The sequence below is a fragment of the Heptranchias perlo genome, chromosome 16 (assembly GCF_035084215.1).
Source record: "Heptranchias perlo isolate sHepPer1 chromosome 16, sHepPer1.hap1, whole genome shotgun sequence".
Lineage (NCBI taxonomy): Eukaryota > Metazoa > Chordata > Chondrichthyes > Hexanchiformes > Hexanchidae > Heptranchias > Heptranchias perlo.
In genome coordinates, this window is record NC_090340.1 from 37,675,342 (window position 1) to 37,689,076 (window position 13,735).

At 36.4% G+C, this 13,735-nt stretch overlaps 1 protein-coding gene across 2 annotated transcripts in view; it reads left to right on the top strand.

The window, feature by feature from the left end:
- Nucleotides 1-13,735, top strand: part of znf536 (zinc finger protein 536) — a 238,512-nt gene that overhangs the window by 155,932 nt on the left and 68,845 nt on the right. Inside the window, exon 5 of one of the 2 annotated variants that reach the window (XM_067997971.1) lies at nt 7,357-9,651. The exons of the other annotated variant lie outside the window; for it this stretch is intronic. Within the exon in view, the coding sequence (XP_067854072.1) occupies nt 7,357-7,484 (128 nt within the window). The 3' untranslated portion in view covers nt 7,485-9,651. Of the gene's footprint in view, nt 1-7,356; nt 9,652-13,735 lie in introns of those variants that run through there. 2 annotated transcript variants of the gene reach the window in all.

Here is a 13,735-nt window from a genome sequence, read left to right on the forward strand (position 1 = left end):
TTTATTATGGATAGTGCCTGTAGCACCTAAATCCATTATCGTTTGATTGGTAGACTAAGTGATGATATAAAGGGCCTTGTACATGAAATTCATTAATATAATCAAGTGTTACTTGATTCAGATGCTCCTTAACTACACTGGTTTGTTGCAGTGAGGCGATTGGTATAATAGGTCAAAATGTGTGCAGACCCAAAGAACAGGAGTAGAGACACAAATCTACTGATTATGTTTTTATTTATTATATATTTGCTGATGATATAGTGTTTAAAATTCAGAGAAAACATTGCTTGAAGTCAACTCCAGTTGTGTCATGGAGACTAAAATATAACATTTGGGTGTTGCACTAGAAAACTGACTGACATAGCAGTAGTGCGCTGGAATGCACCTTTGATGCTCAAGGGCCAAACAAGCTGCTTCATACATTAAATAACAGTTTGAGGCTTTGATGCTGAGAATGTAAACACCAGTAAATGCGTTGGGTTTTCTGTCTGGTCTTGTTTACTTTCACTGATGTCTCTTTCTTCTGCTATGGCTGCTAACTGTAAATTTTTTCACAATATATGCATGCCTAGGTTTGGGGAAGACACAAGGCAAACACACTGAGTTTCCATGCAAGGAATGTGGTAAAGTCTTTAACCAGCCCAGCCACCTTAGGACCCATATGAGGTCACATACAGGTAAGAGCTGCAGCATTAAAATCATTTACCAAAAATGATAAGGCAATAGGGTGCACTGACAACACTCTCTGTTTTAAACTGCACATAAACCAAGAGGGTGCACATTCCATAAGACAGTGCCCCTTAAACTCCATAACTTCTATTAACATTAGTTGAGATCTACTTCTAAACATTACAGTTTCTAAACAGCTCATTCCATTTTTGTGAAAATCTTCTAATTTTGTACAGTGTACAAATCAGTAAACCATGAAATGATTTTATTAATGTTATGGAAGAAATAACTATCATATTGATTTATGAAATTGCTATTTATATATTTTCCCCTCTGCAAAAAAGGCAGTTCTAATAATTAATATTTAATCACCTAATTAATCCTGACGTGATCAATTAAATTAATCCTGATTTGATCATTTTAATCTTGACTAGATTTTAAGTGAGAATTGACCTTATCAAGAACTAAGCACCAAACTTAATGACTGCAATACGCTTTGCCCAAGATCCAGTTCAGACATCATAAAATACATACTTAGAATAAAATGTATTTAATATATGGAAGCACAGCATATCATAAAATGACACATATGTAATGAAATTAGATGTTTTGTCATCAAATCCTTGCATTACATACTTTCAAAAAAACCTGGTTTATATAAAATACTCAACTGAATATATTTAATTAAGATTTAAATGGCGAACACTCCATTAACTTACCTGTTTTAATTGCCCAATAAATTTTCTATGTTTGAAAAACATGGCCGCTGCAGCTTGCCTTAGTTTGTTTGAGTCCCTTCTTGTTTGTATTGGTCACAGTGTCCTCTAATATCTTTCTGTAATGTAGCTTCTGCTGTTATTCATTCTCTCTTTATATTAGATCGTTCAACTAGGCTACTGCCGGAAGTAGGTTGTCAGAAAATGTATTTGTGTTTCACAGTATAGGTTCAGTCCAGGGCTTCAGAACAGAGTGGGTCAAAACTATCTGGAGTGTGGAGCTATACTTCTGTTGGGACAAAGCAGCAACAGTGGCAGCAATAGTATAACACATTGATATCTTGATTAGTGTCTGATTCGGGCCATAGACCACTTTGTTCACCCCCACTCTATGCATGTTTGTGCTAGTGTATTCTAATTCAGTGATAGCACTTGTGATCAAACAGTGTGAGGCTAATAGTTGGTATTGGAGCTGAGTAATTGTTACAGTATAATGTCTTAACAAACTTCCTGCCTTGTCTGACATACCAGATTTAGAATCTAATTCATGCAAACTTTTGAACAAATTTTTTTTGAAAGTTGTAACAGTAGTACATGGAATGGTTCTCGTGCTGAAGGCAAACAAGAACTTTAAAGTTTCGCTGTGGTGATTAAAAAGCATGCATGGGCTTTAGCTTGGAGATTCAATGATGATAGCAGAGTTCAGGGGAAGTGCAGTGATCTCATTAAAATCATAAACTGTCATACTCAAATTCTATTTTCTAAATATGGATTAAAAATGAATGGTAATATTATGATATAGTTTTAGAAGTTAATTTTTTGAGAATCCAATATCAACCACTGGCAAGAACAGAATATCCAAGAATTAAGGAATACTGTGAATATTTGAGTGTTTTTTTTGCAAGAATTTCATATGGAAATAACTTGCATCTCCTTACAAAATGACAAAGGCTGGGCTTTCAGTGGTTTACATCTGTTCCATTTACGTGCACACAGAAAACTGAATGGAAAAGTAAAGGTACGGACATCCTGGAAATGTGGAACTTTCTCACAAGAATGGAGAATGCCTGGCAGGCAACTGGGTCTAATTTACTGAGGAAAGCCTGGATAATCATAGAGCTGTGCATTGGTTATTGAGTAAACCATCACTTTCTTTAAGGATACACAGTGATTCAGTCCAGTAAAATACAGCATTGAACAAGTAGACAATCGACTAGATGGTCTTGAATTAAAGACCCTTCTTCATTAACCTAATTTGTGCTGCATCACTGCAATCCTTACTATTATTCAGTTGGTTTCAATTTATTTCTGTATCACTTACTGAATCACTTTTGTCTTTGTTTTTTGGAGTTGAACAAATAATTTAGATGGAATTGCCCCTTTTAAGATCAAATGTTTTATATTGAAATCTCTCAAAGTGCCCAAGTACCCTGAATTTTCATTCTGTGATTGTGAGGATATATTGTGTATTGGCAAGGATGCAACAGTAAAAGAAACTCTATCCTCATTGTAATAAATGGACCCTTCAGATTCTTTGTTTAACAGGTTCTTTAAGGCAATTAGTATAATTTAAAGCACATGGTGTCTGCATTAGTCAGAGAGAAGCCGCAGATATACAGGGTCTGTAACTTTGGTCTGATGCAATTTCAGCTCTCAATGGTTTAAAGGACCAAAAGAGACAAATAAGCAATTTGTTGTGGTTTATCATCACCAGCAACCGAGATTTAATTGTAACTTCCAAAATAAGCATGAGGCAGATAATATTGCAACATATTCACTTTCGTAATCAACATAAAGAAAGATTTTCTTGTGGAACTATAAAACTGGCCCAATTGTTACTGTGAGAAATATTATAGATCTATATCCATTTATTGCTAGCTAAAGTGCCATATAATGTCTTTATAGGAGTATGCAGGTAGGATGTGGTAGTGTAATCTGAAGTGTTTTTCATCAACAGGGCCACAAGTTAGCTCATTAAAATAAACCAAGTTCCATTAATAAGAACAAATGCATCTTCCTGGCTAGTGCACCTCTACATACATAGATAGTGTCATAATTTCAACATAACCTGTAGGTTCAATATAGCAATGGTAACCAAAAGAATTTTGATTTAGGTGCTTAACCAAGAAAGGTGCAAAAAATTAACACATGAAGTCCATCAGCACCTGTAAAGAGAAAAGACAGGTTAACGTTTTGGGTGTAGATCCTTCTTCAGAACTTGCATTAATGCTGATAGACCTGCTGTGCGTTCCTAGCATTTTCTTTTTTTACTTCAGATTTGGAGCATTTGCAGTTTTTTTTAATTTAATACAGATAGAATCTGAAGGTTCTTATGTTGTCACTGACTCAAGAGCAGCATTATGTATATGCTGGTAATAAAGCCATCAGTACTGCATTTAGCCGGGCAGACAATGCCATATGGATTGATATCTGAATTTACTTTGAAATTAGAAAGTATTTTGTTGTCAATAGTTAACTTCAAAACTAGATCTAGATGTAAAGTGTTCAGCAAAATGTAACATTTTGAGCGCTATTTCTTTGTTGAAGAATACAATACAGGACTATTTTTTTTTGAATAAAGGGATGTTCAGTTAAACTCAACACATAGGATAATAAAACATAAGTACACAACTACACTTACATTTCTATTAATAAATCCAGTAAAACAGCAGTCAGCTTCTCACATCATAATTCACTTTTTTATATCCCAACTCTTAATATAATATGATTTTGATTCTCTCACATAAAGGTATCCCATATGATTACAAACAACATTTTGTCAAGTGTGTCGAGGGGAGGCAGAGCTGTATTTGAAACCATAGTCATATTTGAAATCATTGCTGTAGTTTCCTTTGCCCCAAAGCAAAGTTAATCCATCAGATCTGATTGTTTGGCTTGGAGAGCAAACATAAATAAGCCATGGATTCCTCCAGAGCATTCAATGATTCTGCTGCTTTTTAGTGAACAAGGAAAACGCCTACTAGACTAAGATATGACTATCTAGTTTTAGCAAAGTGGGTTGTCCCGTATTCCAAGCTACTCAAAAACTCTCTCATCTCAGCACACACACACACACACACACATACAGACACTGGAGGTCACTTTAACTTAACCCGCTCAGCAGGAAACTGATGGGATTAGATTGGCCACCTATTTTACTTTCCATTGACTTCAATAGAAAGTAAAATCGAGTGGAGTGTAAAACAGGCAGGCCATCCCATCTCACCAGTTTCCCACCAGGCGGGTTAGGTTAAAATTACATTCCGACAGAAAGATCTAAAGTAAGTACTTTTGTGCAGTTTTAAAAGGAGGCACTTTAGAATGGCATTGATCAATCTAGCAGTTGGAGTGGGTGTTACTATTTTACATGACTGATAAAATCCTAAAGGAGCTTTCTACAATTTAGTAAAGTGTAGTCACTCAAATACTAGATGAATAATTCTGATGAACACAAAGCAACTAGCATCACCATATGTTCGAAACATAATAATAGAGTTGATAGGGAGTCACAGTTCAATAACCCAATCAAAGCATTTAGATAATAGTTTGTGAATATTGCCTGGACTCTGTGACAGCTTACATCTTGTACCTTTTTTAGCACAGTAAACACTGATGTGTAATCTCAGTTATACTGAGACAGGATTCATAAACCCAAGCTCAGTACAGATCCATTTGTGAATCCACAAATTTGAAATTGTCTAATTCATTGTGACCATACTGACCTGGAGTTGCACATAATGGGGTGGGGCAGTGGATAAACAGTGTAAATGTTATAGCATTGTACGTGGAAACATAATTCAATCAACTCGTGGCATTCAAGTAAAGCAATAAATATAGTGCTGTTATCCTAAATTGTAACAGATCTAAAAGCGGAACCCCACAATTCCTGAGATTTGCAGAGAATACAGGAAACTTTCCGAAGAACATTTTTCTCCCCTGACATCGCAAAGAGATTTTGTCAGCACATTAGCACAACTTACACTTGCGTTGTCATGAATCAATGAAGAATTCTGGGAGTATTAAATGTATCAGGGAAACTGCTTACAAATAATAACATACCACTACAAAACTAACCCTTGAAGTTGGTTTACTTTATGCCCAGTAACTACAGAGCCATTAGTTTTGTATCAGTAACTGGCAAAATAATAGATTTAATCTTTAGGAATAAAGTTGAGGTTACCTATATGACAATGGTAGTCAATGCAGTTTCCGAATGGGGAGATGTTTCCGTAACTTTTTTGAGGAAATGACAAGTGAATGTTGGATGTCCTATAATGGAATGTGTGTGGACTTCCAGAAAGCCTTCAATAAAGGCTTAAGACACTGGGTATCCAAGCTAAAATTTAGAGGTGGGTAAGTAATTGGTTGAAAGAGAGGAAGCAGCAGTCATTAGTTAGGAAAGTGTTTTGTGCTTGGGAGTTGTACTGAGTGGAGTACCCCAAGGTCAGTGCTGGACCTCCAAAGTTCAACCTGTAAAGATGACATAAATTCAGAAAGCTAAAGCAAGGGAGTCAAATTTTCAGTTGGCACTAAACAAGGGGGGACAGTTGAGTTTGACAAAGCAGCAAAGGAATTAGACAACATTTACAAGTGGATAGAAGAATTGAACACAGATAAATGCCAGGTATTACACTTTGGAAAAAAAACGGGGACATTGTGCTGTAAAACCAGCTAGGACAGAAGCTAAAAGAGATCTGAGAATGATAGTAGACTCAATACTTACCAAAGCCAATTTTCTTCTTCGGGTCTAAATCAGTTCTAAATTGTTAAGTTCTGGTGCAAATCCCACCCTAAAAGTCAAATGCAAATAATGCTCAGTTCTTAATGTAAGCTCATTTGCATAACTATTCACAGACCTAAGTGTGCATTCAGATGAATCTAATGTGGGAGAGGAATTTTATGTCTAAATCAGATTTAAATGGTTAGGTGTCAATTAAAGGAGCATGTTACTATAGGAAGACAAAGATTAGAAGACATTAGTATCAACCAGTAAAGGCAAGTTTAGGATTGATGTCAGGAAGCACTTCTTCAAATAAAGTGATTAATACAGGATTGGCCTTCCAAGTAATCTAGCGGAGTTGAAAAATCTGGAAATACACAAGAGAGAATTAAATGCTGTGATGGGGGAAACCATAAGTTTCTATGAACAAGATAGCTGTATGACTTTCCTTATCTGTATTTGCCTTTGTGAATTTAAAATAGGCCTCAAAGAGTTAGAACCAGTTTTAACAGTATTTTTTAATTGTATTTTTGTTTTAAAGAAGTTGGTGGCTCAAACAGGCATTCGTAGCCTGGTTCACTGAAACAAAGTACTGAAAAATATGCATCGTGTGCTGGGTATTACAAGTAGATATGGGACATTCAGATTAATTTGGACTTTGGCTTCCGAGCACCTGAAATTTGTAGGTTCTGATTCTGAAGTCGCAATATAAAATGATAGAGCAGTCAGAACTGGAGAGATTCTTTAGATTATGGAGGAATTAACTTAGATTCAAATGAAGACAAAATCCCATTGGAATTTTGCTACAACTGGACTAGCTCAGAAAGTGGTTTGGAGCTTCTCACCAATTATCAGTTTGTTTTCAGCCACAATTGCTACAGAGGGTGTTTATTGTTTAGGTGTCAAACATGGAACTAAACTGCAGCCTGCTTGAATTATCCTTTCAGCAGTGGATAAATTCCACATTTGACATCTAAATGGTGAGTATTGCAATTATACAAGTATGGGATACAATATCATTTTGTAGGTGTTTCAATTGTAATTTAGTCTGCAATTATATGATTGTAAGTGTTGTGGGTGCTTTATCATTCCCCTCTACTTTTATATGAGGACACTTTGACCTCTGACCTGAGCTGTTTGACTGTCAATTTAAAAATTGCACTGTCACAGGAACGCATTGGGATACTGGAAAAACACTGCAGTAGTAGACTTCTCAACTAATGCAAATTTTCTGCTTGTTTGAGGTTAAAGGGCCCTCTGCTGAACAATTTCCTGGGCCCCTGGTCAGGACTCATGCTCCTGCACTGACAGGTTTTGAATTTAGAAACTACAGACAAGTACATCACTCCAAAGAGCTCTGTGACTCAGTAGGAGGATGAAAATGGAGTAATAAAAGTAAATATCAACATTGCAGTCTTTTAATTAAATGGCAAGTACACAACTAAAGTTTGGACCATGTCTGTTATCAGTAAGATGATAATGTTAAATTATACTTATATTTTTGTAATGCTTGCAGTCCAAGTGAGTCACAAAGCTAGAACCTTAAACTTTCCCCATGATAAATTAACAAAATATATTTGTTATCAAACTGTGAATGCATAAGTTGTAGAGACCTGGGGATTGTCCCTGCACCTGAATAAATCATATCAATGAGAAAATGTGGAGTATCATAAGTTTATCCATCACATTGTACATTCAGACCTGTGGTATTAAAGGCTGTCTACTGCTGTGTATAGTGTAGTACATACATCATTGTTCTAATTGAATGCAATGGTAACATGGTGCTTAGAATACAGGCTGTGCTCTATGAACAGGTGCAACACTGGTGTGAACTCTTTATGTACGAGAATAGACATAACATTTTTGTGAATTTAAAAGGACAGAACACAGTTGCTGGTAATGCCTTATAATTATAGCAGAATACCTGCCACTAAATAAACTGAGAAGTTGTGTTTTTTCCTGCTGGCTAAGTCTCTATACATGTGCTAAAGTTCAAGAATATTGGACAAAAATAATTCCTTCAAAAACTATGATCAGGGCCTCTGAACCCCTTCTCAGAGGTGTTAAATATTCCAGCCTGTGGCTGCATAAGCCAAACACCTGATTACTGTTGTGATTACTGTGGAGGCGGTGCCTGTACTTAGCACTGACATGTACACCAACATTTCCTCTGGTGTGTATGATATGGCCCATTGATTGAATAGCCAGTTCAAATGACACACATCATTATTAATAGTTTTGGTAACTGCTATTAAAACTGAACCAGCACCTGTTTCTTGGAATTTTAAATCTTGAAACCAGTTACTGTATATATGTTTGATTGAGATAACTTCTATTCACAATAACATGCAATTAGTAAGTGGAAAGCCTTCATAATATAAAATCAGAGCTTCGTACAGTATAAAACAAATCTATAAAGTGTATGGAAATTAAAGCCATATTTTTCTCCTGATTTCTGTTAAATTCTTGCCATTTGTTGGTACAGTATATTTTTGTAATTTATTCCCAGTTTTTATCACTGTACTTCCTACATTATATGTTTGTTTAAACTATGTGATTAGGAGACTGTATATCCCTTTGGAAGGATCTAAGACATGCTGCCACCCATTTCCTTGACTGAGTGTATATCAGGCCAGTACCAGTCTGGGACAGCTGATTAAACTGGAATGCATCTTGCCTAGATCTTTAGCAAGCTGTAGTCGTTGCCTGGTAACTTTTTTTAAAATCTTTTAATTACTTTTAGTTTGTAAAGGAATATTTTAAAATAGAATTACTATTTGTTAATATGTTCAGAATAACAAGTATTAGCAGCTGTTTTTTTTTCCCTGTGTTCATTTACAGAGAGAATATGGCTTTAAAGAACAACGGGGGAGAAATTCAACTTGCGCAGTTTCCAGAGCTGCAACAAGCCCAAACCAAATTCGGCATCGGGCCTCATTTGAATGAAACAGGTGAGCTGTGGACGCCAATTGGATGTCCTGATCCAGCTCGCCCGCCGATCAGGGCCTGACGAATTCCGGCCAGCTCCACGCTGAGCCAGCCAACAGGAAGGTCCTGCCAGCACTCCGGCTCCTCCTGGCTCCACAGAAATGTAACTTTAAAAAAGTTTTGCGCCCATTTCTTGAGCGGCCTCCAGCGGTCCCTTCAAGGTCCGTTAGTTAGACTGCCCAAGACCTGGTGCAACTAGGCAGAGCTGACACGGCACAAGCTCCACCTATTTGTATTTAAGTTTTTGCATTGGGGTCCTCCAACCAGCGTTGGGACCCCAATTTGCAAAATGCAAGGCTCCTAACATCTGTTTCAGGTGGGCCACTTCCAATATCACCAGATCGGGTGTGGGAAGTTGCCACCCATAATGTGCAGACCCAACAACTATTTTATGCCCTTAAAATGGGCGAAGGTAAGTTGAATTTCTCCCCCAATATGTGTTACATGTGTTTATAGGGTTTAAGAAAACCCAAACAAGTTTCTTTTATAAAATTGTTGAAAATTAGTATGATATGTAGTTTAAAACTGAATAATGTATTAAAAATGTTTGACAATGAATGATGGGTAATTAGTGGTTTTGTGCTAATAATCTGACACTGCACATCCTATCAGATATATTTACTGATCTCTTTTCACAGCTACAGCGATACATTTGAGCTTATAACAGTGTCTGGAAGATTCACTTGTCTTGCTTATATATCAAAATGAATATGAAAAAGAGCACATTATAGAAACTCAGACTGGCCATTTATGTTTATCCACAAAAGCAATTATTAAAACCATAGCAGTACTTTATATCTACTGAATGATAATATGGAAAAATATAAACTTAACCCATGCTAGCTCTGTGTCAGCAATACAAACAATTTAGTTTTAGCAAATCATCTAAGCACAATGATGGTATATTTTCCTCCATTGGTCTAGCTAGGCCTTTATTTCAATTATCAAATGTTAAATTACAGCATCTTTCAACTTATATACTTAGGGAACAATGCTGTTTTTAAAAGCTCAAGTTTATTAATAATTTGCTCTTAGCAGGAACAAAGACAGTAGTCAAACCCCATAATGTTCTTAATTCTGATATTAATTCTGAGAAGCTTTAAGCCAGCAATTATCATATAAGCTAACCTTTGAACTTTCAAACAACAATTTTATTTAAAAAGTTGATTTATTCATAAGTAAATAGAATGCAGTGTGACTAAAGTGCAATGGTTCAAGAGGCAATTATTAGATTTATAAGTACAAAAGCCTCAGTGTTGCAGATTACAAGAGCTCAGCAGTTACTGTACCTTTCAAAACTAGTATGTAACCATATCTGTTTTAAAAGAGTGATTCATATTACTTCCAAAGCATGAGAAACTCTTTCTCGTCCCCACTACAGGAAACTCGAGCCTGAATTTAATGAGCTTCAATTGGAATGTGGCCTTTGAAAAGTACTACATTTGAAAAGATGGAACATTAAATTTTGTAATGATGTAAAACATCTTCAATTTTTGACAGGACAATGGTGCTTATTGTGCTTTATGGGCCCAGTGGTGATTCAAAGGTCACTTTTTGTATGACTTCTCAGACAAGGGCAACAGTGAATGAAAATGTGTGGAACTGGTTTATCTATCAGTTAGGAAAGCAACGTGCTAATAAATAGACCAAAAAGGAAAGAGATGTAGAGAAAACAAGCAACAGGAAGGTAAACAAATGTAAAGGGGACGAGTGAGCGAGATGGATGGAAGGAACTCTGCATTTGTTACTTAAGTTAGCCATTCACTCGTAAATTGTGTAGTAAATGAAGTGATTAACTGGAGAGATTATTCCAAAAATGCACTGTTCAACTTCACTGTTCCTGCTTAATAAAATTAATACATTTTGAAGAATTGATCTACTTTTGATGCCTCAGTGCTCATCATTGATTGGCTTTGAGCTGATAAATGTAAACAAATGCAAGTTCAAATTTTTGTATTTCTAAAAAAACACTTTAACATTTGTAAAAAATGGGCAAAGCAGTCACAGAATTATTGATCTACAATTATTACAACTCTGGAAAGTACAGCAAGCAAGAGCGATTCTTGAATGAGGACAGGAATTATTTATACTGTTCAGTTTGGCTTATGATCCAAAATGTTTGTTGCATCACAATTTTATATTTACCATTTATCCTTTTTATATCAAATGTCAACTTGGTTCAGTTGGTAGCAGGCTTACCTCTAAGGCAGAAAATTGTGTTCAAGTCTCACTCCAGGACTTGAGCACATAATCTAGTGTACACATCACATCAGTGTAATAGTGAAAGAAAGTTGCATTGTCAGAGGTCCTGTTTGAAGTTAAACCAAGATCTGTTCCAGTGGTTCATGTGGATGTAAAAGATCCCACAGCACTATTCAAAGAAGAGCAGAGACTTGCCCTGGCCAACATTTCTCCCTTAATTAATAACACCAAAAGTACATCAATTGTTCCTTTATCTCTTTATTTAATAAGTGAAACACACTTTTAGGAAACAGAATTCAGGTTTCTGCAGTTCAGCAATTGCACTTATGGTGTTGATGTGGTGTCCACTTGGGCACTAATTCAACACCAAACTTACAGTATAAATGAGCACGTCCACATTGATGCAGTCTGAAGAGCTAGTCTTGCATTATTAATAATGCACATTGACCGCCAACCTTGTCAAAAATAAAGTTTTTATGACAGAGTAACTGCAATGCCATTCATATTTTAATAACTGAAGGATGCCGAATAGTAGCTTTTATGAATAATTAGAAATCTGATCCTCAGTCTGTCAGGGGCCATTTCATGCAGTTCCATTCATGTGTTTCAGTATGTATGTGCAAAGCTCTGCCTTCACCAACTTCTCAGTGGTGCAAGCAGGTGGAGAAAAACTCAACTCTCCCCTTCCCCTGTCAGATTGCTGCGTAAACAACGCTAAAATTAGGGGTACAATGTAAAAGTGGCATCTGGTTATTCCTGTAGCCATTATTGAATCACCTGCTGTTGGTTATATCTTCTCTCAATGAATTAATTTCATTGTGTGATTTTTTTCCCCCCCCCATTAAAGATGTTAATCACTGGGCAACGAACTTTACAACAGAGTTTTATAGAATGATTTTAGCATGTGAGTCATAATGCAAAAATTCCTATAAAATAAAATCAACACACATTGATATCTAGCAAATGTAATGTCTCTGTGGCTCTTAGCTTTATTCAGCTGAATTAGCACATGTTGCAGAGATGATAGAAATAAATTACAATCAGACTTTTAAGTGACTATTTCCACAATTACTTGTAGAGATGAATTGTAATGCAATAGATTATATTTATTCTATTACAGAAAATGGTTGTACATGTTCTTTTCCACCTATACATTAAATTAACTCACCTGGTTGTTTAGTACTGGCTAATTCTGAAAACATTTTTCTGTTTATAACCCAATTTAATTCAAAATGAAATGTACCAGTCATAACAGGAAGACTGACATCACATGTAATGTTTAACCAATTGTTGCTAGAGTTAATTCTAGTAGTTTAAATTTATTGTTATTAAAATACGCATGTACTCTACAGCTTATTGTAAATAAAGTAGTTAATAAAATTGGAGAATCAAAACAGCTTATTAAAGTTCCCTGAGGTCATTCCAAAGCAAGATATTTGGAGGTTGGTTCCTGTGCAGTGACATTAGAAACTTTATAAATTAGTGTCTAATGTGTGCACATGCTGGGAAATACCATTTCGTACTCAAAAAAACTTTAATCACAGCCCCGTTTTCTATTGTGAAATCTGTCTCATCTCTAGCAGCAGTGTGTCAAAATAATGTTACACAATGAAGGATGATTTATTCAACTTTTTTCAAAGCAGACATTTATGTACTCCACACAAGAACTGCCTGAGTGTAATACAACAATTTTCTAAGAGTCATAAAAGCTCACTGCACTTCAGCCTAATAGTCTGGTTGAGCACCATTTTGACAATTTAGTGCATGCTGACCGTATTTATATTTTAACATTTTTTGCACATGAGTCGTTGAAAATGTCTGTTTATTGTCAGTCATGTTTTGGAGTGTTGATAATCTTGGAATAAAAGTTCTCATCTGTGATTGCGGCTTGGACTAATCTTCCCTCCTTATGCACTGAATAAAGACACAAAATGAGACTACTTGGCCACACCTGCAGTGTTCACCAGGATGTGGGACATGCACCAGATGGTCAGCTGGATCTCAGTACGATTTGTGTCTCTTGATTTCTGCTTTGCAAATAAGCAACATAACTTTGTTTACTAGTTGACGAAGAATCAGCGGGGGAGAAATTCGATTTGCGGACGAAGATGGTGGAGCGACTGCTCTGAACATCGGTTCGAGAGCCAAATTTGGCATCGAGCCTCATTTAAATGCCACCATCGAGCTGCAGATGCCAAATAGGCACCCTGCTGGTCAGCGAGGGTGGGAAATTGGACGGCTCTCGCGTGAAGCCAGTTGGCAGGTCAGGTCTGGGGGGAGGCGATCCGGAGGAGTGCCTTGAACGAGTCGACAGTGGGCCAGAGATTTTTTTGTGGACCAAAGAAACTGAACATTTCTCGGGCTTTTTTTTGAACAGCCTCCAATGATCCCTTTAAGTGCTGCAGGATGGGCTGCTCAAGATCTGGTATAACAAGGCAGA